The following is a 27,196-nucleotide window of genomic DNA, read 5'->3' as shown; positions in this document are numbered from 1 at the left end:
GAGTGGGGGGGAGGGCATGGGGGGACGAGCCCTGCCGGTCCAGCTGCAGGAAGCCCCCCAAATCTGTTTACTACCTGCCTCTGCGACCTCAGGAGAGGAGCCTACAAGGAATTTGAAACCATGACGGAAAGTTGGATTGTCCCACCCAGTCCTCCCCTCGCTCACCTTCAGTCCAGACAGCCTTGGTGCCATCACCCCAGCTCACCTCTCCAGGGAAGGGGGCACCACAGGCAGGGAAGATGTGGTACGGTTCCCTGTGACATCTCTGGCTGTGACTGAGAGCCGGGAGCCTCAACCACCCGACGACAACGAGGGGTCAGAGGCCTGGTTTTTGTTGCTGGGAGCCCAGATCCAACTTCCTGTGTGGCCTGGGCTAGGGTGTGCTGTGCCCAGACTGTGGCCTCTTTGGGGGAATTTTTTTTTTTCTTTAATGGAAAAGACCAGCCAGATCCATTCAGAACATGTTAAATAAAAGTTTTCCAAAATGCTTAAAAAAAAAAAAAGAAAGAAAAAAAGAAGAAAGAAACCCCAAGCAAGAACCATCCAGCTGAGCCCAGTCAACCCAAAGAACCAGGAGAGATGATATTAAGTTGTGATTTTAACCCTCTACGTTTTTTGTGTGGTACAATATACATTAACATAAAAGCTACCCTTTTAACCACTCTAAAGAGCACAGTTCTGGGGTATTCAGTACGATCACGTTGTTGGGCAACCATCACTACCATCCATCTCCAGAACTTTTAATGTTCCCAAACCAAAACTCTGTACCCATTACACCCTAACTCTGCACGCCTGTCCCGACCCCTAGCAGCTACCACTCTACTTTCTGTCTCTGAATCTGATGACTCTAAGGCCCTTGTATAAGGGGAAGCATGCATTATTTGTCCTTTTGTGACTGGTTTATGTCACTTAGCATAATGTGTTCAAGGTGCATCCATGTTGAAATATATGCCAGAATTGCCTTTCTTTTTAAGGCTAAAGAATGCTCCATTGTAAATGTATACCACAGTCTGTTTATCCACTCTCTCATCAATGGATGAGTTTTGGAGTGGTTGTTCTACAGCAATAAATATGTGGAGCAGTGGGCAATGCAGCCCTGGCACAGCAGAGCAAGGCTCCTAAGGCAGACGTCGAGAGATGGGAAGACTGGCAGAAACACAGAGCACCAGGGCACTCACCCCCAGAGTAGGTGACTGGCCAGGAATCCAGGCTGGAGTTCCCAGGAGCACCCATCACAGCAGGCTGGGTGTCTGCTGGGGTTTCTGTTCTAGGCTGGCACAACCCCCGGAGAGGGACTGGCAGGATCCTATTCAAGCCTGGGTGCCCTGCCCTGGCACAGGCTGAGAGGCGCAATAAACATTTGGTGAGTGAGTGAAAAATGTCCCTGAAACTGAAGCCAGGTTCTGGGCCATGCCAGAGTTTCTTACAGGCTCCCTGTAGGGCAAGAACGGTCCCAAAGAAAGTGCAGAACAGCTGCTTCTGGCTGAAAGGGAAGGGAGAGGTAGCAGCAACAGGAAAAAAATCCACAGCCAGGCCCAAGCTTCCTGCGAAGTGCAGGACCTCCACTGAAGCACCACGCTGACCCAGGCCCCTGGCGGGACCTTGGGAAGGGTATCGGGCTGAGCCAACAGGACAAGGTATCTCAGGGATCAGCCCTGCTGGGCTCGTCGCACTCAGTTCCCAGGGCTCAGGGCAGTAGAGCCTCGTGTGCCCATTACAGGAGCAGGAGGGGCTGGAGGGGCTCAGGCCTTGGCCCTAGCACAGGCTGTGGGCACTGGGAGGATGAGCTGAGTCACAGATTTGAGCCCTGGAAGCTTTAGGACAGCCACCTTCCTTCACTACAGGAGCCAGGCTGGTTGCACCATGACCCCTGTCCTCTCACCCATAACCACTTTGCCAAGGAAACCCACCATTCTCTTGATGCTGGACTGCTCCGCTGGGCCACGAAACTAGGGCACCCGACACAGGTCAGGACGCAGCAGAGCACAGATGTGAATCCCGACTCTAAGAGGATTTGTTTCTGGTTGACTTAAAGAGCGAATAACAACCATCCAAATGCCCGTTTGGGATTTATACAAAAAGGGCTCTCATTATGTTTCAACTCTGCATTTAGGTTTACCAGCCTTTAAAAATAAAGCAAAAACCGGAGTATCAATTACAAAGGTGTTTTTCTCTATTTCTCTTCAAAGCATACACCTTGAAGGTTAGAAACTGCTTAGCATGTGGAAAGTAGTTATAAGCACCAATAAAAGAGTTCAAGAAACATGAATTTTGAACTTGGCTTAGCTTCTAAGTAATTGTGGGGCTTTAAGTAAACTAATTACCCTCTTTGGGTCACAGTTTCATAATGATAAATGAAGGCAAATACTTTGTACTTCCACGGTTTGGTTATGCACATTAACGAGAATAGATACAGATATATAGAGATAGACAAATATACACTCATGTATAGGAAGTCCTCATAAGAAAAACTAAACTAGGGACGCCTGGGTGGCTCAGTGGTTTAGCACCGCCTTCAGCCCACAGCGTGATCCTGGAGACCCGGGATCGAGTCCCACGTCAGGCTCCCTGCATGGAGCCTGTTTCTTCCTCTGCCTGTGTCTCTGCCTCTCTCTCTCTCTCTGTCTCTCATGAATAAATAAAATTTTTTAAAAATTTAAAAAAGAAAAACTAAACTATAAATATGTTAGAGATTTTCTTATGTTCAGTAGGTACTTACTGGTACCCGCTGGATAAATGGCCAATAACCCCAAGATTGTAACAAGACTCACATTTGGTGAGAGCACTTCCTCTCCACACCGCAGAATCCCCACTGGCGTATGTACCAGATCTTAGAAGGCCATCTCCGCAGGAACCGGAGCCCACCTCACCCACATCTCAACAACCAACTCTCCACGCTTGCATGCTTCCTTCCCATCTGGCCTATATTCCAGCCTGCTGGAGCTAGCCAGATTTCCAGGGTCAGAGTCTGCCCCACTGCCCCTACCCTAGCCACCTGGCCCAGCTCCCATCTCCAATCATGGCATGAGGCTGTTCCTTGGGCCAACCTCCAAACCCAGAACCCTAGGGCTGCACTCTAGGTCTCCACTGCCTTTCACAACAGAGGGAAACAACTCATTTCCTTTCCCTAGTTTTCATGGAGCACAGCCACATGGAAAATTTGTGGACCAGGAGCCAGTGTCTGCCCAGGGCCTCCTCCACCCACCTCAGGCCTAGACTCCACCCAAGACCCTCCCCTGCAAAATGAGGCTCGCATGAGCTCTTCCATCTCAAAGGGCTTTGGGGAGCATCATATAAGGAAGGTGAAGGACTCAGGGGCAGCCCGGGTGGCTCAGCAGTTTAGCACCACCTTCAGCCCAGGGCCTGATCCTGGACCGCCGGGATGGCGTCCTGCATCAGGCTCCCTGCATAGAGCCTGCTTCTCCCTCTGCCTGTGTCCCTGCCTCTCTCTCTCTGTCTCTCATGAACAAATAAATAAAATCTATAAATAAATAAATAAATAAATAAATAAATAAATAAATAAATAAATAAATAAATTGAAGGACTCAGAAGTTTCTTCAAAAAATATGAAGCACTCTGTAAATTCTTTTGCTCTTTACTCTGTATACTTCAGTGTGATCTCCGACTGAGTCTCTAGAGGACTGGGACTGTTCCCCGAGTAAACTCTTTTGGTACAATGACCACACACAGAGCAAAGCTTGATGCTCTCTGCAACTCTAGTGCCATGAGCAAATGCAGCATGAGCTCCAGGCCACGGGCTGGGCCGGAAGTCAGGAAACCAGGTTCCGGCCTCTTTGGCCCTGCCAGTAAAATTAAGCACATTACTTAACCTCACTGGACATTTTTCTTCAGATGCACAATGGAACTGACAGGCCACCCGCATTCCTATTCACCAGGATGCCAAGAAGGCAAAGAATTTGCAAAGAAAAACACTGCACAAATTGAAATGCTGTATTCAGCGGGCATGGAGGGTTGAGAGAGAAGAGATGGGAAAGAAACATGGAACAAATAATAGAGCAAGAAGACATTTGGGGTGAAATGTGAGGCACTTGAGGAGGCCCAGACGGAATGCCATGGAAGTTCCTAGTACAGAAGAGATGCCCCAAACCTAAGAGTCAGTGTCTGGATTAGAAGACCCACCACAGAGACATGTGAAATTCAACTCAGCAGAGAAAAGTGGATAGAAAGAAACAAAGTCCATCTATCACCTGGGGCAGCATGAGAGCTACCAGAAGCCACGGCTCACTGCTGCTTGCTTTCACAGCTCAGCTCAGAGTGAGGAGAGATATGAGGTATTAATAGGCCACTTCCTACAAAAATTGTATAATGTCCTCAGAAAGGCACCAGCCAGGCCACATCCTGGCACATGATGTCCAATCCACAGTGCTCCACTTTAAGGGGGACATTCAAAGACTGAGTAAAGAATTCCCAAAGCCCGGTCACCAGGACAGTAGGGTGTGCTGAGACCACATCACAGAAGGATGGGCAATGAAATCTGAGAGTGTATCCCCAAACAAGACTTGGGGAGGACATAAGAAGAAAAGGCTCTCTGAGAATCAGAAAAATACTTGGAACATCATCTGGTCCAACCTTCACAAGTGAGGAATCTCTAACACAACATCTCTGCTGAGGAATTATCCAGCTGCTGCATGAACTCTTTCAGTTATGGAGACTGTATCACTTTATAAGCCAGTTCATCTCATTTGGACAGGATTAAACTCTTCTCCCTCCTATTAACCCCAAATTAACTTCCTCCTGGCTTCCAACTATGCTCTGCAGGGACACAGGCTACGTCTAAACACTTATTCACCTACCTGCTCTTTGGACAACTGGAGACAGCTCATGTCGATGACCTGCACTGGGTCTCCCCACAGACTTGCCCAGGAAGGGGATGCATCTTCAGCACACCCCTGAAAGCATGCTCTCAAACCCTCTTCATTGCTTCATGCCTGGTGACCTCTAGCCAGCTTTGACCTCAGACTGCTGTGGGATGCTGACTACTGCCCCTGCCTTGCTCAGAGCATCTCATCCTGGCCATAACCCCTACCTGTGTTTGCTTTCCAACTAGGTCTTGGCCTCCTCCTACCCCTTTGGGCAAACTCTGGTCCCAGATGGTCCTGGTTCTGCTCTGCCCACTGCTAAGGGCTTGTCATAAACAATATTCCACAATGAGACCAAAAAATAAGATTCCTGAATTCATGCCACTTCACAGAAAGCAGCTGGTCGTTTGACTTTCGGCCTTTTAAAAAAGATTGAATCTAGAATGTTCGGTAGGCATTAAATATATTTTCTAACACCTCATTTGACAGATGGGGAAACAGAGGTTCAAAGGGCAAAAGGATTCACTCAGGTAACACAGCCAGGAAGAGGAACTCTAATCTTTGATTGTTTAGTCCCACATTCTTTCTACTGCAGTCAAGAGGAAGTGAAGTTATCTTGTGGCTCTCAGTACATTTTGGGGGAAATTTTTTGTAGTTTGTGGATATGTGCATTCATTCTTTCTTTGACTCAACAGACATTCACTAAGCACCTACTATGTGCTTTGTAAATATTCTCAGTGAGATTTGAAGTAAGCTTCCCATTGGGATTGGGTGTGTAGGGATTTAATTCATTCTTTCATGCATATATACATTCACTCAACAATGATGGCTGAGCATCCTTAACACAGTCCTTTACCCCAGCGCACTCTCTGTCTAGCACAGACAATTCCCAAATGTTGTGTTAATGCAAGGTACTGTGGGGACCCAGAGCCAGATGCTTAGTTAAGATCGGGGAGAGCGATGGTAGTAAGCGCACGTAATGGGTGCGTATGTCCACACAGTGGACGGATGAAGCCACCAGTCCTGATAGTTGGAAAAGGCCTCAGAAAGAGCAGGCTTCTAAGTTGAATCCTGAAGTTGATATGAATTGATTAGGTGGAGCAGACTGGAGAGGTGAGTGTGTGCGCACAGACAGGGGAGCAGAGGAGAAACTGATTCTGCAAGAAGATGGGCCCAGCTGGTGCCAGGACTTACCTTAGTGCTGCTGTCAAAGAGGCAGATAGAGAAGTCAGGTGCAGAAGTCCTTCTGTATCATGCCAAGGAGTTTCGTTTTATCCTAAAGGCCATAGGATGTGATGAATGAATTTAGAGAAAGGAAACAGGATTAGATCAGAATTTTAGAAAAGCTATGACACTGAAGGATGGACTGGAAGGTGGTGATACTGGAGGCAGGGAACCAGATAGGAGGCGAGAGTCGGAATGCAAGAAAGAAACCAGGGTTGAACCTCATAGCTCCTGCCTGCACACACTTGGTTGTTGTTGCTATTTTAAGATTTTACTTATTTATTCATGAGAGACAGAGAGAGGAGCAGAGACACAGGCAGAGAGAGAAACAGGCTCCATGCAGGGAGCCCGATGTGGGACTCGATCCCAGGACCCTAGGATCACGCCCTGGGCCGAAGGCAGGTGTTAAACCACTGAGCCACCCAGGAGTCCCCACACACTGGTTTTAAATTCTGAAATACAAAAGGCGAGAAGAGATGTGCTCATGTACATCTCTCATGGCCCGGGGGCAAGTTCCCAGAGCTTTGCAGAACTACATCATCATCGTCATCTCCACTGTGACCTGGTGGCAACAGGAACGTGATGTCAGCTGTTGCGGCACGACCAGTCGCGATGTGCAGGGGCTTCAAACAGAGCAGCTGCTCAGTAAGTGGTGGCTGCATGCATGACCGACATATACATCAAAGGGGTGTGAGTGGAGAAATGCTAAACACGGTAAGATCAGGGGCTCAGAAGTACAGAGAAGTCAAGTCCAAGCAAGTCAACAAGTCAAAAACAAGACGAACAGAAAAGTTCTAAGAGGGAAGTTGTTTAAAAAACACAACAATAAAAAACTGTTTTCCCAAGAATGGAAGGCAAAGAGCTCACAAACTAGGACACCCATAAAGGAGCCAGCACCTGTCTCAGGTGGTGCGATTCCAATGTCTCCTGTCTCTGGAGGCAGAGAACCAGAGCCGTCGGGCCTGCCCATGCAGTGCTCTCCTGGGAATCCGGGAAGGCGCCCCCTCCGGGGGACGGGCAGGAGGCAGGCCACAAGGGCTGGTGTTGACAGCGCGGTGCCCGCCAGCGGCTGGCTAACGCCCATTGCGCCTGTGGACGGGCACGTGTGAGCAGTTCAGTAGAACATCTGGAGGAGAGGGGACTGTGTGGGTGGGAAGCAGGCAGATCCTGACAAGCACAGGGCTGCTGAAAGCTGGGTAACCCGCATCACGTGTGCCAGGATGCCATTCCCACCGGGAGTTCATAGTCAAAGAATGATAAGAAGGATGAGATCGAAAGCCTGAAATAACCAGTTCTTCCTTTATGGGGGAAAAAAGCTCACCCAGGCAAGTCTGAACCTCCCTGGAACTGGAAGATTCTGACATTATCACCCAGTTCCCAGGAATGCCTGATCACTTTTTTTACCCTTCAGGTAATTTTCTGAAAATCAGGGGCACCTGGTAAGTAGCCACTATGGTACTTACACTGACCCCAACCAGGCACCTTCCACTGAAGCCATGACTGGCAGCCTCCACAGGGATTTTCACAAAATTTATGAGGTTCTGCTTCAAGCTACAAACAAGCAACAGGCCTGGAGCTGCACTAGGGGAGGTTCTCAGTTGTAGAGACGTGAGAGTCGGGGATCCCCGGGTGGCTCAGTGCCTACCTTGGGCCCAAGGCATGATCCTGGAGTCCTGGGATCGAGTCCCACGTTGGGCTCCCAGCAGGGAGCCTGCTTCTCCCTCTGCCTGTGTCTCTGCCTCTCTCTCTCTGTGTCTCTCATGAATAAATAAATAAAATCTTTAAAATAAAATAAAGACGTGAGAGTCAAACATTAAGGTGTTTTTTTTTTTTTTTTTTTTTAATGATAGTCACAGAGAGAGAGAGAGAGAGAGAGAGAGAGAGGCAGAGACACAGAGGCAGAGGGAGAAGCAGGCTCCATGCACCGGGAGCCCGACGTGGGATTCAATCCTGGATCTCCAGGATCGCGCCCTGGGCCAAAGGCAGGCGCCAAACCGCTGCGCCACCCAGGGATCCCCATTATGGTGGTATTAATGCTAAACTGAGGCCAACAAAAGTAAGGTTTGTAGCATCCAGATTGGCCCTGAGTACTAGTTACCGTGAGCTAGCGAAGAACACTTCCCAAGGGATGAACAGAGGCCGGTGTGACAGTCTTGCCTGAATTTCTGGGCCATGGGTGTTTTTTTTTTCTTTTTCTTTTTTTGCCATGGGTGTTTTAAATTAGATTCTCAATGTTGCTTCCATCAAACTCTTGGCTTAGCTCTGCAATGGAAAAGTTACATTTGTGCTCCAGACATTTATATGGAGGCACATCCCCCATAACTCCAATTATGTTTTGTTTTCATGATGCTCTTTTCATGTACGTAAGAACAGTCATAGCTATCATCATTCTTTCTGATAAGATGTTTGCAAAAAAACTTCTGGGCCAAGTACAGACTCCACTGGGCCCAGAGAAATGATGTTGTAAAATAGGCAGATTTTGGTCTCGTGAAACTGTCAAGGGATACCTTCGGTTCTTCTGCTCTTCTGCTCCACTATGGCTGCCTCTTCTTCGTCAATTCCCCATCTCCAATGACCCTATCCCTCCAGGGAAAACCTAGTTCTCAGAAGTTTGTTATTCACTTCTTTTATACTCGTGGGGTCTTTGCATTTAAAATGTTATCTTCAATAAGGAAATGAAGAGTTTTTATCTTCAGAAGGACAGGAACACCAATAAAGTAAAGAGAGATACTGTGGTTAAGAGGGGCAAGGTTCTTAAGTAACAACATGGTTATTCAACAGTAAGATCTATCAACAGGCTTGGGAGGGCACCTAAGAGCTGTTGCTACAGAAGCAAAATCAAAATGGTGATTCAAAGTATTAAAGACATTCATCCATGAGAAATCTGCATTGATTACCAAGAAAACAGAAGTTATTAGGAGGTATACCCATGGTCTCTCCCAAGATGTCTTTCTGATTAGTCTGAAGAACAATCTTGATTTGAAACAGAGCAAGGGAGGGGACGTGACAGGAGACCACCACCTGTGAGCTTCAATATATGTCAACCTCTTGGTCCCCATTATTTCCTGTTTTCTCGTTGAATCTTCAGAACTTTTTTTTTTTTTTGAGATTTTATTTATTTATTCAGGAGAGACATAGAGAGAGAGTTAGAGACATAGAGAAAAGAGGGAAAGGCAGGCTCCCTGCAGGGAGCCCAATGGGGAACTCAATCCCTGGACACCGGGATCACAACCTGAGCCAAAGGCAGACACTCAACCACTAAGTGACTCAGGTGCCCCTTCAGAATAACTTTTTTTTTTTAAAGATTTTTTATTTATTAGAGACACAGAGAGAGAAGGAGGGAAAGAGAGAGAAAAACAGGCAGAGGGAGAGGCAGGCCCCATGCAGGGAGCCCGACACGGGACTCCATCCAGGGTCTCCAGGATCACACCCTGAGCGGAAGGCGGCACTAAACCGCTGAGCCACCAGGGCTGCCCCAGAATAACTTTTTAAGGCAAGTCCTGTTATCACTGTTTTGTAGAGAAGGAAACTTAGCCTCAGATATGTTAAGGAACTTGCCTGAGGCTACTGCTGTTGGTCTGAAAGTTTATGTCCCCCACAAAATTCATATGTTGAAATCCTGGCCACCAAGGTGATGGTATCTGAAGATGGAGCCTTTGAGAGGTAACTGGGTCATGAAGGTGGAATTTTCTTGAATGGATTCAGTGCCTTAAAAATAAAGGCTCCCTCACCCCTCCTACCATGTGAGGACATAGTAAGAAGATAGCTGTCTGCACCCCATGGTTCACCAGAACCATGCTGGCCCCTTCACCTTGGACTGCTAATCTTCAGAATCGTGGGAAATTGACTTTTGTTGTTTATAAGTCACCTTGCCTATAGAACTTGGTTAAAGCAGCCCAAACACACTAAGATAGCCATGCAGCTAGTTAGTGGCAAAGCTTAAACTCAAACCCAGATCTGCCTGACTCCAAAGTCTATTTCTTCTCCATTATCACATAGGGCTGATGTGGGGACCAGATAAGTCCAAAAATGTTTGCTGATTTGTTTCCTTAAATGAATAGGCTTTGTTGGGAGGGTATGGGGAAGATATGCTTATATAGATATTTCCTTAATATTTCCTTTTAATAGGCTCTGCTGATATCAAACAACATTCCCGGAGATGCTGCCAGCCACACATAAAGAATCAACCCTTCAGTAGAAATCTGTCTGCACTGTGAGAGACACAAGTAAATCTACATGTCCAGGAGAGGAAGAATATCATCTCGATAACCAAAAAGAACAGGAACCTCTCCACAAAGCCTTTTCTTTCACATGAATGTGAGTTAGGATGCTGGTTGGTCAGCTATCAATGTTACTACTATTGAACATTGTACTAGAAGGTCTACCCAATGCAATAAGAAAAAGATCATAAGGAGTCATAAGAAATTGAAAGGAAAAGACAAATTTGTATTGTTTTGTGGTTGTCTACCTTGAAAACTCAAATATATCTATATCTAAGAGTCTTCTTAGAACTAATAAAAGAAGTCAGCTGGGATGCTAGATACAAGATCAAAATCCCAAAATAAGAAATGTTTCCATGGGCAAGCAAATGGCCAACTTGAAAATAAGAAAAAGATATCATAAAAAAAGAAAAGGAAAAAGATATCCTCTAAAATATCAACAAAACCCATAGAAAAAGTCGTGTAAGCCATTTATAGGGAAAAATTACCAGTCACCATCCACCTGAATAAAAGGAGATGGGAAGACCTAATATTGTAAAGGTATCAGTTCCTTGGGATATAATGTGAATGCAATTTCAATTAAAAAAAAAAATCCCAACATGATTTTGTCTTTACGTGCAACTAGACAAACTAACATTTTTATGAACTAGGAAAATCCAAGGAAGCCAAGAAATTATGAAAAAAATATAAAAGCAATTGTAAGAGCTAGCAATTAACGGGTGCTTCCTTGTATGGCAGGCACTTTTCTAACATTTTGTATACATTATCTTTTCACAATTATCCTTGAAGTGGATATCATTATCTATTTTTTAGACAAGGAGACTGAGAGAAATCAGGTAACTTGCCCAAGGTTACTTGGTACCCTTAGGAATAGCAACAGATGCAAGACAATGGAGTAATATCTTCCAAGTACTCAGGGGAAATCATTGTAAGTCTAAAAAATTCTACACTCAAACTCTCCTTTGTAAGAGCAAAATAAAGACATTTTCAGGAATATCAATACTTTCAAGTTTACCAAAGCCCTTTTATGAAAGAACTAAATTCACATGAGAAAAATGAACTCGGAAGAAATGGGGCATCAAAGTAGCAGTCTCCAAAATGCATTGAATAAATAAAACAAAACAGTGTACAGGGAAACCTGTTTTAATTGCACTTTGCAGATAACTGCATTCTTTACAAATTGAAGGCCTGCAGCAATCCTGCATAAAACAAGTCTATCGGCACCATTTTTGCAACATTTGCTTATATGTCCTTGTGTCACATTTTGGTAATTCTCACAATATTTCAAACTTTTTCATTATTATTTTTTTAAAGATTTATTCATTTATTTGAGAGAGTGAGGGGAGGGGCAGAGGGAGAGAATTTTCAAGCAGACTCCCTGCTGAGCAGAGAGACAGATTTGGGGCTCAATCCCACAACTCATGAGATCATGACCTGACCCGAAACTAAGAGTTGGATGTTAAACTGACTGAGTCACCCAGGCACCCCTCAAAATTTTTCATGATTATTATATTTGTTATGGTGATCTGTGATTAGTGATTACTACTCACTGAAAGCTCAAATGATAGCATTTTTTAGCAATAAAGTATTTTCTTTTTTTTTTTTTTTAATTTTTATTTATTTATGATAGTCACAGAGAGAGAGGCAGAGACACAGGCAGAGGGAGAAGCAGGCTCCATGCACCCGGAGCCCGATGTGGGATTCGATCCCGGGTCTCCAGGATTGTGCCCTGGGCCAAAGGCAGGCGCCAAACTGCTGCGCCACCCAGGGATCGCAAGTATTTTCTTAATTTAAGGTATGTACATTTTTTTTAGACATAATCGTATTGCATACTTAATATAATGTAAACACAACTTTTTTATGCACTGGAAAGCCAAAAAATTCATCTGGATCCCTTTATTGTAATATTCACTTTTTTAAAAAATATTTTATTTATTTATTTTGAGAGAGAGGAGATTGACCATGGGGATTAGGGCAGAGAGAGAAGAGAATCTTAAGGAGATTCCACACTGAGCGCAGAGCCCAGTGTGGGGCTGGATCCTAGAATCCCGAGATCAGAAACTGAGCCAAAGCCACATGTCAGACCCTTAACCAACTGAGCCAACCAGGCGCCCCTCCAATACTCCCTTTACTGCAAGTGGTCCAGAACCAAATCTACAATATCTCTGAGGGGTGCTATAAAGTAGTTAAGAAAAGTGGGACTGAAGGAAAAATATAGGCAGAAAATACAAGGTATCTAATAACACCTTATATACATGCTAAAGCATGTATATAAGCCACTAAGTTGGCTTTGTGCTTCCTGTGGGCCAAATAAGAAACAGGAAATGTCAATGAAAGTACTCACAGCATCCACAAAACAAAACAGCCAAATTGCTCACAAGAACCATTCCTGACCCTGAGACCTTAAAGACCTTTCCCACATAATTAAGTGGATACAAACAAGATCTAAGACATTGGTCCAAGTAAAATAATTTGAGAAAGAAGTCCCTGACTCTTACAATTGTTTTTTTCAACAACATGATTTAGAAGCATCAGCCTTCCAGAATCTCTTCCTTGAAGAATATAAGAGATAAAGTCTCCTACTTAAGGTGTATTATTTGAATGTGTTTAAAAAAAAAAAAAAAAAAAGCCCAGGCTTCTGGGGATCTTTAGGTGTTTTCCAGGAGGAGAATGGATAAGGTGACCTCTGGCTGCCCGTGAGGGTACCTGGTGGTTTAGGATGTGGGCCTTTTTTCCCAGACTGCCCCAGAATCCCTCACACTAAATATTGCCACCTCCACTAAATCAATTCATTTTGCCAATGCATGGGATCACTCACATAGCCAGGCTTCCAAAAAATAATTTATGATTGTGTTTTCAAAGTAATAAGCATCAAGAGGGAATAAGCTGTTCTCTCCCTTTCCTGTTCCATGGTAAATCTCTGACCTACCCACCCTGAGATTCCATGTAATACAGAGGTCGATGGGAGCCTGGAAGATTTCCCTGGGTCTTCTTATGCCTCACACTTCCCAGACAATGCCAAGAGCAATGAAAGCCCATACTGGCAGGGCTCTGAAGACATAAATTGCTTTAACTACTTTAAAAATCCTGCCTTCTACCAGGACTGCCCTAGGATCCCATGGAGTTCCTGAACTCTAGGCTGCCTGGGAAGCTTCTGATGAATTCAGGAGACCTTTTGTGGGTACAGCGGGCTCCCAAGGGAAGATGAGCTACCTCTGGCTAAGTCTAGAGCAATTTCCAAGGACTTCCGAAGAGAAGTGACAATGAGAGACAGAAGAGATGGAAGACAGACATTTTATAATTAACTAAAATATCAGTTCTTAGTAAAAGTACAAAATACTTTGCCTTCCCTTTTCTATATATTTTTTCCTTATAATTAAAATAATATGAAGAATATATTGCTGGACGATGGTACACAGTAGTGATTGAGATGTACAGACTTTGGGCACTGACCTGAATCCAAGATCTGATTCTAGCACATCGTGGCTATGCAATGCTGACAAGTTACCCCTCTGATTTTAGTCACATGAGAATAATAGTTTCATGAGAATAATAACAGTACTTACCTCACAGAGTTTTGAAATGAAACACCATATGCAAGTGCTTTGTACTCAATAAATGTCTGCTATTACCACTGAAAAAAAAATTTTTTGACAAATACTGCCAAGCACAAAAAAAACTCAAAAACACCTATAATCCCACCATCCACTTAGATGTATAGAATCCCAATATTTTCTGGATATATTTTCAAAGAGTGAGAGTACAGTGCTTTCTATTCCATAACTTGCTTTTAAAACTTCACAACACACCCTAAGGATGTTCTGTGTAATTCTGTATTCTTATACGGTATGATTTTGAAAGGCCACATCGTTTGGGTTATTTTACTTCTTAACAGTCCCTGCCCTCCTTCTGCTCTGCAGACCCCACACTTCATGTACTTCCAACCCATCCGACCCTCCAGCTGATAACTGGCTGCTTTCTATTGGCTAATTGGGGATGCAGTTTCTTCTTGCCATCCAGACTAACTGCTTCTTAGCCTCCACTGGACTGGCCTTCACTATGTCCCCATCATGCAGGACAGCCTGTCCGGCTGCACAGCCAACACTTGTGACAGATGACGAAACACCCAGTTCAGGATTGCATGAAGTGGCACGAAAGCTTAATAAGGCAGAAAGGCAATTTCTCTCCCAACAGCATAAGGCTGACTTCTAAAGCAGTAAACACACTATTAAAAATTCTCAGGAAGAGGAAGAAACAAAAGATTTTTATCTGAGTGCATTGTTTTTCTAACTAACAGGGACAAACAAGTTCAAGACTTACAGGCTTTCTACTTGAATGGGAGTTAACAACACTTCTTATCAGTGACATTTTGAGACCACAGTAAAACCTTACTGATTCAAACTAATGGGGAACTGTCAAGCTGAATTAGTGGAGAAAATGAATTACATCCTTTTTAAAGTAAATTCCTGTATTTCCAATGAATTCTTTTTTTTTTTTTTTTAAGAAATCTATTTCCAGAGCACATGGGTGACTCCCTTGGTTAAGCTGCTGACTGCAGTTCAGGTCAGGATCTTGGGTCCTGGGATGGATCATCCCCCCACCCCCCCAAGTCAAGTCCGGCTACTCAGTGAGGAGTCTGTTTGTCCCTCTCAGTGGGGAGTCTCTTTGTCCCTCTCTTCTCTCTGTTCCTTCCGCACCTTCCAGGCCCGTGCTTGCATTCTCTCTCTCTTTCAAATAAATAAATAAAAATCTTAAAACAAACAAACAAACAAAAAAACAACTCTATTTCCAAATGGTTCAATCCCTTGACCAGTTTTGACAGGTTGCTCAGCACCTGACCTTAATACATTTGTTACAACCATATGTAGTGTTCACACAGAAAAGGGGAATGCCTCCAGTTCTTGAAAAGAGCTTTCTCCCTGAAAACAATAAAAGTTCAACACCCCCTGTGGTTCTGCTCACACAGCTCACTCCTCAGGAAAGATTGTTCTTCCTCCAAGTCATGTGGACACAAACCCCAGCCGGGCTCCCTCCCACCTCCCTCCAGTTCTGAGTGGGCAGAGGCTGGCCTTACCAACCCAGATCGGTCCCTAAAACCAAACCCAACCAAACCCCTCCAGATGCCAGGCTTGATGGGTCCAGACCCATCCGAGAATTAACGAGCTCCTCCCTCCTCAGCACCCAGAGGACGAAGCCTGCCACGGAAACACTGATTCAACCCGAAAGAGACCAGACATAAAACCGCACAAATGAACTAAACATTCGCCACCCAGTCGGAGGCAAGCTAGAGCAGCAGCCTCCAAGCGAGGCTGTTTTCCCCTCTGTGGTCCTGCTCATTTCAGCTCTTGCGCAGCCTGGGGGGGGGGGGGGGCTGGGGAGCCCGCGGGGGCGCCCGGAGGGCGGGTCACACCTGGGGCTGGGGGAGGCCCCGCGGCGGGGCGGGGGCAGCCTGACCGGGAGCCCTCGGACCCCCACCTCCCGACGACAGCTGGGCGGGGAACGAAGCACTTCTGCAGAGATCAGGTTCTGCTCCGGATTTTTCGCAAGCATCTTTTTTACCTCCTTTCTTTTCTATTGTTTTTTCCCGGCTTTTAATTTTTTTCGGAATTAAAAAGACTAATTACATGAAGTCACATTATTCAGGAAGGAGAGTTGGAAAAGCAAAAAAAAGGGGGGGGGAGGGGAGGCAAACCTGTCCAACCAACCGAATAGTAAAATCCTAAGGAGGGAACGTACGTTCGTCTGCCCCGGGACCCCCAGGACGCGCGTGAGCCCGTGAGCCCGGGGCACCCAGCAGCACACCCGGGGACGGAGCGAGGCCCCTGCGGCCCCGCGACCCGGGTCCCGGCCGCCGGCGCTGGAGGGGGCCCCACAGCCCCGAGGGAGGGGCCTCTGGGGTCGGGGAGTGCTACGAGCCCCGGCCCCCGCCTCGGAAGGGCGCTGGGTTCTTTTCTCTGCTGTTGGAGTTTTGCGCGTCTTTAGGGCCGGCCCGGGTCCCGGCGCCCCCAGGGACCGGGTGCAGGGCGAAGGCCGGTGGGGCCCGCCCGGGGCACCCCGGGGCGGCGGGGGCGGGGGACGGCGGTGGGGACCCGCGCGGGGCGCCGGCGAGCCCGGAGATGCCCGCGAGCCGGGGGCGCCCGAGTTCCCCGCCGCAAACTTTCCCAGCCGAGGGGGTGGCCCGCCCCGGACAGGGGGATCCCCAAGCCTCCCCGACCGTCCCCTGGGGCCAGCCACTCACCGGCAGCGCTGCTGGGGCTCCGACTCCGGCCGCCGCCATCCACGCCGGAGGAGGAGCAGGGGGAGGGGAGGGGAGGGGGGGAGGGGGAGGGGAGGGCCCGGAGCCGCCGCAGCCGCGGGGCGGGGAGGGGGCGGCCACTCCGCGGAGACTCCGGGCCCCGCCCCGCCCCGCCCCCCGCCGGCCCCCCTTCTCTCCTCACTCCCTCTTTCCCCGCCCGGGATCCCCCCAAAGTCCTTCTGGTGTCCGATTCTCCATTCTCTTCCCTCCGGGGCATCTTCCTTCCCCTGAGTCTCTGGCCTCCAAGGGGGCAAGAGCATGCTCCCTCCAACAGAAGTTGGAGACGGGAGTAGGTCAGCGGCAGCAGAGGAGTGTAGGACGCCCCCCTGAAGCAGAAGGCTGGGACCCTAGGCAGCCAACCTGCACTTTCTGGGCCTTTGTCACCATCTCTGAGTGGTGGGATGATGGAGGCAGGGTGTCTTTGTGGTCATGCTTTCCACGTTGCTTCATTAAGGCTTTGTTTGGTTTTTCTCTTGTGATTTGGAAACTAAAGAATCATTTTTGAACCCCCTATTGAGTGCCTCCTCTTTTCCCTTCAGTTGAGGACCAGCCCTTGTCAGGGTAAGTGAAAGGTCCTGAGACAGGACCTCGGCTTGCTGGGTGAGTCAGTACCTAGGAGGAGGACACTGCACGGCTTGTGAGGGGTCAAGCTGTGTGGATGGGGCAGGAGGTAAATATTTACAGATGCCTCCTAGGAGCTGCCTGCAGAGTACAGAAGAGAAGGGGAGCTGTCCTCCCAAGGCCGGTTTGAGGGTGGCTTCTAGTCCCTATTCCATCACCTGCTAAGAGTTGACTCCAAGCAAGTCATTTGGCATCTCAGCCTCTTACACAAGTGAGGCTGCTTCACTGGGAATCAGTCAGAATGAAAGGAGTGCCTGTGCCTTTTATCCTGGAGGGACATCCAACCCCAGGATGGGAGGCCTGGACTGGGTTTGAACAGACTCAGTACGGGGAGGAAGGAGGACATTCCAGACCGTGGGCCTGGTGCTTTGGAGGCTGGAAAGACTGGAAAGCTTAGAGGAGGTGGGAAATGTTTGGATGGAAAGGTGAAACTGGCAGAAAAGAGGAAACCCTGAACATTTTTAACCAAAGGACTATTTTGATCCAGGTGGTGTCCTGTTCACTTTTGTATTCCCAGAGCCTGGCATACAATAGGTACCAGTAAATTCTGTGAACTCAAAATGGCCACTGAAGAATATTGACTCAACAGTCTGAAAGACAAACTATCTGGAAAGAAAGAGCTGAAGTCCAAGGACAGGACTTAGAAGGCACTAATGAACATGTATGTCAACCTGAAATGCTATGCCTGGATGGTAGAAAGGAAATGAGGGAATTCCGTTGACACTTCCTTGCCTTTGCATAGCAATGTGATTCTCTTTTAAATGCTTTCAGGTGTAGGCTTGTTTCTGACCTTGGATGGAGTTCCTTGGTGAAACAGAAAAGATATTCAGTATATTATTCAACCACCAGCCTGAAACTACATTCAGAGAGGGCACAGGCATGCCTGAAGTCATCACCAGGATGTATTTAGGATACTTGTATTCTCAGATAAAATTTCTAGTTTGTTTATGTTTAAAACACCCTCAGGGAACAGAAAAAGGGCCTGGGTCCTCCTCTTTTATTTCCTCCAGCTTCCATCTCACTGACCGTCAAGGGTTGAAGAAGGGCAAGAGAGAGAACAGTAAGTCAACTGACAGGTAGCTTCTCAGAGACTATTCTGTGGAACCAGACAGGTAATGGCCCCAAGTCAGCCTTCTGGTGAGGAGCCGAGAGAGGTGCAGAGTAAGCACTAACGAAGAAAGAAGCAGAGGAAGGGAGGAAAAAGGTGCCTTGACCCTGGGCATTCTGGCTGAAGCTCCAAACAACCTCCTCTGTACTGTGAGCGAGCCAGGAGGCCTTCTGGGGAGGCCGGCCCATCTCAGAAAATGCTCAGGTAACAACCTGAGAAAGGACTCCTACAGGAAACGATACCACACTTGACAAATGACAATCATCACTGCATTTAAATAGAATTATGAGGGCACCTTTTTAATTCTACCATCTTTGAGTAAGTAATACGGCTTTGAATAATAGTAGGTTGCCCACCTGGTGGAAAAAATCTCTTTGGAAACTTTGACACTCGATAGGACCTTCATTTTCTAAAGACCAAATATAGTTGGTAGAAAACCACTTATCTTCACAAGGGACTGTCCCTCCCTGTTCTGTGTGACTCAACGTTGCCCCAAAGATGGCCACTTTCACACATAGACTTCTTTCTTGTAACTCCACCACATCTTTCCAAAGACTCCCTTCTGGAAATGCCTCATTGTATCCAAATCTGGTGGTAAATAGCTCAGCCTGGCCTCAAGAGCTAAACTACCACAGCCTTCTATCACCAGCAGGGAGCCCATTTTACTCCACTTCCTGTTCTTTCCCTTGCTCTGCAGTAAGTAGACTCTCAGACTAACTCATTCTCCTTTTTATTAACAATTTTTCTTTTCCTGGCAGCCTTTTCACAGAAATCATTTAAAACTTCCATGCTGTTTAACAAAAGGTCCCCAAAGTGTCTGTAGATATGACCTGGTAGATTAAACTTGGAATTCTACAAAACTCAAATCAGCTGAAACAGTCAGGATCAATTAATATAAATTCAAACCGGTTTGCAGAAATGCCTGCAGGGGACATGGTTGGAAAAAGTGAGTACTTCAGATTTAGGACAAGCTTAGCCCTAAATGCTTGATAAAAACATTCCTCTCTAAAAACCATACAAATCTCTATTTATATTACAACATGCATTCAAGATAGAGGGAAGGCTTTTGGAAAACCATATTCAAAAAAATATTACCAAGTGGATGGCTTCAACAAAAGTGAAAATGAAACAGGGGAAAAAATATCACCATTCTACATACATGATGCATTCTGACCTGATGTCTGAACAACACACTATTTTTAAACAACTTTTTCCATGAGGAGACCTGAATACTCTTTGGATAATTTCTAGAGATAAATCTTCATTGTCAATCAAAATCAATGATAATCACAGGGTTGGTCACTTACTTCAGAATGGCCCAAGGTTGGCTCTCCTTTGTTCTGGATATGGGACACTCTTAGCTGCAACTTGAGCTACAGGTGGCCAGTGCCTGCTTCCTCAAATGTTTCCAATTATTATTTACTGGCTGCCTGCTACAAAACCTTCTGCTGGGCACAGTGGGAAAGCATGGATAAAAGCATGGTTCTTGCCTCATGGCATCTGTAGCTGCTCAGGAGACAGCACACATCATGATGACTGCATGAGCTATGTTGATAGTTTAACAGAAAAGGTGTCCTGAAGAAATAAAAGAAAGCTGAAGAAGAGGGTGAATATTCCTTAGCATCTGAGCAAGCCATGAGTGACATTTTGTTCTTTGTTAGTTAACTGAACTGTGTGGTTTCTATTCTTGGACCTATGGTATGTCACTACTCAGCTATTCCACTGGTGTTTAGGGAGCAGGGAGGTTGAGTTCAGATTAAAGCTCCTGGTAAAACAAACAAAAAGGTTGGAAGTGGGGGAGGTGCCTTCGAGACCCTAGGCCCACAGACAAGACAGTAGCCCCCAGCCTGTTTCCACTCAGAGTCAAATCTTCTAATCCCCTCCTTATGAAAACAGTTATTTTGACGCTCAATAGCCTTTTCTTTCAAAGATTTGGAAGAGCTATAATGGGTTTTCCTGCCCTAATGCTCTGATTGCCAGTTAATTTCCTAATTTGGAGCTAATTACTAAACTGCTTAAAAATTTAAGGCACAGGCAACCATCTACTGACAAGCTTTCCATTTATCACCATGGTGTCTGAGGACATGGCCCTTAGCCGAGAACAGAAGCTTCCTCCTCTATCACAGAACAGACTCCTCCTTGTCAGGGTGGCTCTGCCAGATGGTTTCTTAGCCATCACCAACCAAGTTGCTCTCTTCATATGTTAAAGTTACAGAGGAGTCTGAAGCCTTTCAAGAGCTGGAAGCAGCTTCCAGGTTTAATGCTGCATAAAACAAAACTATAAACCGCACATTTTTCTGTCTGGGGATTTTTATTATAAAGAAGGCTTTAATTCATAGTCCTGTGGAAAGAGGGTTTTTTTTTCCCTCTGTTTTGCTGGCTCTCTTAGCTAACTGGCTCCTCATTCTACTTATTTTTTTCCTCACATTTTTATTCAGAAATAGTGTAGCTGAGTTTTTGTTTTGACGGATAATGAATTTGGAAAGTGGTCATGTTATTAAAAGTATGTTAGTTTAGGGGCACCCGGGTGGCTCAGCAGTTGAGAGTCTGCCTTCAGCTCAGGGCTTGATCCTGGAGTCCTGGGATGGAGTCCTGCATCAGGCTTCTTGTGGGGAGCCTGCTTCTCCTTCTGCTTATGTCTCTGCCTCTCTCTGTGTGTCTCAAGAATAAATAAAAAAAATCTTAAAAAAAATAACAAAAGGGCAAAACAAGACACAGGCTATTCATCAGTTTCTCAAGCTGTGCCCGGAGGATCTTAACCTGGCCCAGGCTGCACATGAGAACAGTGCCCCCTCAAGTTGTGTAGCCGGCTAACCAACCACTACCCTTTCCTATTAAAGAGCTTTTTTTTAATTTGGAATTTCATATAATCTCAATTTTAATGAAAACTATACATCTTTATGTATGCATGAAAAAAGAGCAAGAATAAATAATGTCAATAGCTGAATCTCTACTGAGAGATATACACTCCTCTTGATACTTTTCCTCATTTTCCAAATTCTCAACAAGCCTTTTTTCCTTTTTAGTTTCAATCCTACATGGACTTCAGGCATCCAAGTCTCGATTCTGTGCCTAGACTAGAATTGCCTCTCACTCTGCACTCCCCAGGTCCTGAGAGTCCTTGACAAGAAGAGGCACGTCTCTTGAGAGGTGGGCTATGGTGGTAAGGAGAGGGATAAGGCAGTCATGGGAAGGACTTCTCTGTCCCAAACCCTCCAAAAGAGGCCTAAAAACAGACCAGAAATGCCACGAGGACTGGCACTGTAACACTAAAGGCCTGGCAGGACCTGGAAAGCCTAGGTTTAGAAGGGAGCTCATCAGAATGGTTCTTCGGTCTTTTCCCACAGGGACTGGGGGCCTAGGCTCAGCTGCAGTGAAAAACAGCTGGTTCAGCTGTAAGAGAAGGGGAGATGACTAAATCACGAAAACAGAAAGGCTAAGGAGCCAAGCCTGGACAGGCTGAGCAGAATGGGACTGAGTTGATTCACTCAGAGGTCCCCAAACCAGGATCCCAACACTGTCCTCACTGTGAGGACCAGGCCTCTCTCTATAGCAGACAGCAGAGGCTATACAGGCTGAGGCCATAGAACTGGCCTTTGTGCTGAGCACAGAGGGAGCTGATGATGAGCTCTCAGGAAACCAGAATAAAGCACCTTGGAGGGGGACTAGCAACTGGCTAGATAGAGAGGAGGCTCAAAGCAGGTGGGGAGGTGGGGTTTTAGGAACACCTGAGCAAATCTGGGGACTTGCACATGGGGTGAAATGGGCTGGTACAAGCAGCTGAGAAGAGTGATATATTTAGGGAATGCTGGAGAAACAGCCCTGAGGTTTACACTGAAATGATACAATGTTGATGAACTAAACCAACAGGAGCCTGAGGTATGGTCGCAGGTGCCTGTTGAGGCAAAACTCAAAAGCTGTAATAAAGGATTAACCAGACAATTGTGACAATCTAGGGAATTAGAAAGGTTATATCTAAGCCAACTGGGATTTTGTAAATTTTGTAAAACATAGTTTAATAGGTTTCAGTTTCCCTTATCAAATTTTCATAGCCTGAAAGTTTGATGTAAGTACGAATTTATTGACATCAATTTCCTTAAGCTATTATTCCAACACAGAGAAGGTACTGAAGAGCTGAAGACAATGATAAACCCACAAGATCTGAAGTTAAGTTTGCAAGACCCACCCCCTCTGGAGAGAGAGAGAGAGACAGACTATGAATAAGTCTTCAAAAAGAATCTGGAGACTGCTTTCAATTATAGCAAGAAGTCATGACAGTTGGACAATTTAAGCATTTTATCCAGAAACATAGATCTATTCCATAGATACCAAATCGATTACCATATAATTGAGTTTGAAAATATACAAAATATTTGTTGTTCTTACATACTGAAATTAAAACCTAATTTTAAAAAGTGCACAGTAAAAACAGCATTAAGGAAACCTACAATATCCATGGTACATGTATTGTTCTCCATTTTACTGTCAACATTAAATTCTGTATTTGCCTTACTGGTTACAAATATATTTTAAATGTTTCAAGGCCATTTACAACACTGACTAGTTTACTAGGTCCAACAACACCCCAGCTTCCTGAAGGCGGCCAGCACTGGACACTGGACAAGGGGTCTGGGTCCTGTAGCTCCGTGCAACAGTAGCAGCTTTGGAAAGAAGTCGCCAACCATCTATGTGTAAACTATCGACTCTTGTTCTTTTTAGAATTTCCCTGTGCAAAGAAAAATATCAACAATAAGAACACAAACTTCTAGAAAAATAACTCCCTAGTTTATAGGCCAAGCTGTCTGGAAGGCCATACTTCACTTTGGAAAACTTTAGCTTCCAAGAGGGAGAACAGCTGATAACCTTGCATTGGTTTCATTCAGTAATCAAAAAGCAGTTACTTTTAACTCCCGGACTCTCTATTTCCTGGGACCCTATCCCACCCCCGTACCGCCCCCTCTACACCCCAGGGCTGAGGATCGGCAACAAAGGAAGAAAACAAAGCTATCCTGGATTTATTCAAGCCTCAAATATTCGTTTTGTTCCAAAGACAGGGAGTTTATTGATTTCAGACACTGAATAAAAACTTTTAGCCTGAACATGTTTCTTTGTTGCTTAATAGATACCTTCTAAAGGTCTTAATAGATACTAATTTTGAATATGTGCCAACTAACACAGGGGTAATGATCTGAAAAAGGAAGCTCAGACTGGCTGGAAATGAGCTAGGTGCAGACGTCATAACTCATCTCCAATCCCCCCACATATGGAGATCTGGACTTTCCAGTTTTAGGTAACTTCTTTCTGGAGAAGTTCACTTTTTAGAAAAACATAGTAACTAAATTCCTTACTTAGCTGTTAGGTACAAATACATTCCTGTCATGTGTATGGTTAATGCTTGCAGAACACAAGCATTAATAACAAGATGATAGCCAATGAATGGTTCCAAGATGTTTACTTGGCATCCAATGGAGATCATGTCAAGTTGGCCATAAGATGATGCTCTAGCAATCTATATTACTAACAAACCGGGTAGGGAAGAGCGCAAAATACAGGGATCATAGAATGATCATATCAAGGTTAACAAAATAAATGAGCTCTGTGTTTTATTAATAATAGATATTTTAGGAATTAGATTAAAAAGTTCTGAGAGGACTTGAAAGTTTCCTAACTGCTAAAGTAGCTACAATATAGCTTCCTTTGGGACAATGAACCTTGCTAAACTCAACATTAACCCTTCTCAATTCCGAACCAAATGCCTCCTGCAATTCTGGAGTCTGAAAAGACCCCTATATCCCCTGATACTTCTTTCCAAATGTTAGGTGCTAAAACAGGATTTCTCCTAATATTCACAGTAATGTCGTGCTGTCTACAAGGACTAGGAATATAACCTATGAACTAGCTGTTGTCCCGCTGGAACATCAAGAAAGAGGCCAAGGGAGTTGCAGGAGGCAAGATTCAAGAGGACTGACTCAACACCTCCAAGCTCGTTCCTGAAGCACCAGTAACTGGAGAATCATAATCAAAACCACACTGTCTGGCTACAATAACCACAAGATGCCCCAGGAAAGTATCAGACACTCTCTTGCTCTCTCCAAAGTAGCCAGAGGCCAATCAATATCAAAACAATATTACATAATGCAGATTCCAACACACTCACGTGACGTATCTCCAAGGAGACACCAACTGAGCAGAACACTGCCCTCACCACCCTAGCTAATGCTAAAATAAAGCTATAGTGTGTTCATCTCTATTTCTTCTGCAGTGCCAGCACATAGAAGGACCTCAATAGGTGGATACTAGGTCAATAAGAGGCAACAGTAGATTTCAAAGAGCACAGGTTAGAGACAATAAACCCCTGCTGGCAGTAGTACATACTGTCTGAGTTACAAAATGTGCTAAACATCTGAGATGATGCATGAAACCAAGTTCCTGACTTCCTGAAGCCTAACTTTCACGGTAAAAAAGCATATATGTTACAACAGATATAGGATATGTAGATATGCACTTCAACATACAGGTACTACTAGTATCTATTGACCCCAGCCTTGACAAGCAGCGGCTTCATGGGAAATGAAATCTAAAGAATTTCTGGAAAGGGACAAGACATTCCTAGGTTATATGGATGTGTATGAAAATAAATCTGCTAAAGAAGGTTATTTACTCTTCAATAGCACCATTTTAGACTCATATAAAGAAAAAAAATAATAATCCCCATCATAGCCTCCCTAAAAGTCCCCCTAAATGATAAAATAGTAGCAGAAATGCCAAAAGTGCCCCCAAAAAAGGACATAGTATTAGGCCTTCTAGAGGTGAAACCTCCCCTTAACTTATAACTCAAAGAAACTCAATTTTACTTTTGGATAAGAGGACAAATGATATGAAGAAAAAGCATTTAAAACCCCTTTAAACTTCTTAAACTTTGCCCCTGAAATGCACAGCAATGAAATGCCTTATATTAAATATATTACATATTAAATATTATTTTGCAGACAGACTCCTTTCCTCTCCTCTCCTACCTTACTGGACATCTTCAGTGTGTCAATCTCTTCTCTCTGTTTAGATAATGTCTCATTCATGCTGCACAGGTGGTCACTCATCATACTTAATTGATCCTCATAACTCCTCTTGGTCGTTGTCAGCTCATCCTAAATGGCAAAAGAACAGAGGGGGCAAAAAGAAAAATCAAAACCCCACAGTCACACCACTCCAGAGTTTTTTTAATTTACAGAAGGAATCTGAGAAAAGCAACCCATCAAGATGGCCTATCTGATCAATTTACATGAAGGACAAGCCACAGACCTAACAAGAGAACAAAATTAAAACATATGGGGGGAGGGGGGAGTTTTTCTTCTATTCAGCCTTCAAAATATGTTCTGAATTTCTTTCCAAAAAGACTGTCCTTCTATGTCAGGTATAAAACTGTCACAGAAAAACAAGAGGGCTCCATTATCTTTCCTAATTCCTTCAGGTTTTTCAGAGCCTTTGGTAGGGTGGGCCAGTCTGTCTCCGGCACGTTCCCACCAGCCCTGCACCTGATGGCTCATGGCTCTCAGCAATCAGGCCAGGACTCCCTGAGGAGAAGCACCTTTGTCTATCTTCCCATCTCTCTGCTCTCTCCAGCCCCTTAAAATCTAATCCTGTGCTCCAAGCTAATCTGATAAACTAATCTGAAACTAGGAAGAAGCAGGTGTTACTGTGCTAATGTGTTTTTTTCTCTGCCTGTATCACATTTATATTTAATAGATGCTCTCTGGAGACAAAGCTTTAAAACAAAGCAGTGAGTAGGAGGAATATTTTGCAGCCCTACCTTTCACTTTAGGTCAGTTTTATGAAACAGTAAAAATAAGAAATAGAGTCATGTGTCCAGCCTGCTATGACAGGGATTAGCAGGGGGGACAGGGGGAGGGAGGACTGTGGGTACATAAGTATCATTACAGAAGTGCTGACTACAAAGCTATTTAAAATAAAATCAAGTCAGAGAAACAAGCAATATACAACTTTTTGCCTGACAGAAGTAAGATGTTACTTTAAAATGAGGTAGAAATAAAGTGGTTAGAAATATGTATGTCTAGAGGTCGAACACCACTACTTTAAAAAGGAAATGCTGACTTTGCTGCCCAAGAACTTCCAGTGAAAACCATATTAACACCATGTAGGTACCACTTCTGAACTCACCTGAAGTCTACTGATGTTCTGACCGGCTACTTTCATCTCTTCTGTCAGTGCCTCTTTAGACTTTTCAGCCAAGGCCAGTCTCTTAGAGAGTGCTCGGCACTGTTAAATCAGAAAACATTCCATTATCTCAGGAGTCATTTCCCCAAACCAAATTCACTTCAGGCCTATACCACACACTGAAGTACACATGAGATGTGGTCTCCCCTTTACCACTTTAATAAGGAAAAAAAAAAAATCTACCAACCCAAGGTCATCATGGTTTTTCATCAAATCACTCATGACCAGAGGTTATAAAAAAAACTTAATTTTTTTTAAAGATTTAATTTTTTTTAAAGATTTTATTTACTTATTCATGAGAGACACACAGAGAGGCAGAGACATAGACAGAGGGAGAAGCAGGCTCTCTGTGGGGAGCCTGATGTGGGACTCGATACCAGACCCCAGGATCACTACCTGAGCCAAAGGCAGATGCTCACTCAACCACTGAGAGCCACCCAGGCATCCCTAAAGATCTAATTTTTAAGTAAACTCTACATCCAACATGGGGCTCAAACTCACAACCCCAAGATCAAGAGTCACACATTCTACTGACTGAGCCAGCCAGGTGCCCCTTAAGAAGTTTTTTACATTTACCCAGGATTCATTTGTATTCACACTGGATGAATACAGAAGTGGTTATCTCAAAAGTTATCAATGGCATCTAACCATGCAATATGAATCCCAAGGCACTTTT

General features: G+C 45.0%; 2 protein-coding genes across 4 annotated transcripts in view; both read right to left on the bottom strand.

Annotated features, from left to right (window-relative positions):
• STON1 (stonin 1) overlaps positions 1 to 16,577 on the bottom strand; it is a 48,807-nt gene extending 32,230 nt beyond the window's left edge. Inside the window, exon 1 of one of the 3 annotated variants that reach the window (XM_077915324.1) lies at positions 16,503 to 16,577. The gene's annotated coding sequence lies outside the window, so the exon portion shown is untranslated. Of the gene's footprint in view, positions 1 to 6,014; positions 6,097 to 16,502 lie in introns of those variants that run through there. The other 2 variants (XM_077915323.1, XM_077915325.1) reach the window with 2 other exon arrangements.
• Positions 16,578 to 22,348: 5,771 nt separating this feature from the next.
• The window catches only part of PPP1R21 (protein phosphatase 1 regulatory subunit 21), a 65,376-nt gene continuing 60,528 nt past the window's right edge, over positions 22,349 to 27,196 (bottom strand). The window contains exons 20-22 of the mRNA XM_077915322.1: positions 26,464 to 26,562; positions 25,305 to 25,433; positions 22,349 to 23,014 (exon numbers count right to left, since the gene is read on the bottom strand). Coding sequence (XP_077771448.1) covers positions 22,985 to 23,014; positions 25,305 to 25,433; positions 26,464 to 26,562 — 258 coding nt within the window. The 3' untranslated portion in view covers positions 22,349 to 22,984. The remainder of the gene's footprint in view (positions 23,015 to 25,304; positions 25,434 to 26,463; positions 26,563 to 27,196) is intronic.

Source organism: Canis aureus, chromosome 11 (assembly GCF_053574225.1).
Source record: "Canis aureus isolate CA01 chromosome 11, VMU_Caureus_v.1.0, whole genome shotgun sequence".
Classification (NCBI taxonomy): Eukaryota; Metazoa; Chordata; class Mammalia; order Carnivora; family Canidae; genus Canis; species Canis aureus.
The sequence above is the reverse complement of the archived record's forward strand: the minus strand, read 5'-3'. Positions and strand labels throughout refer to the sequence as shown.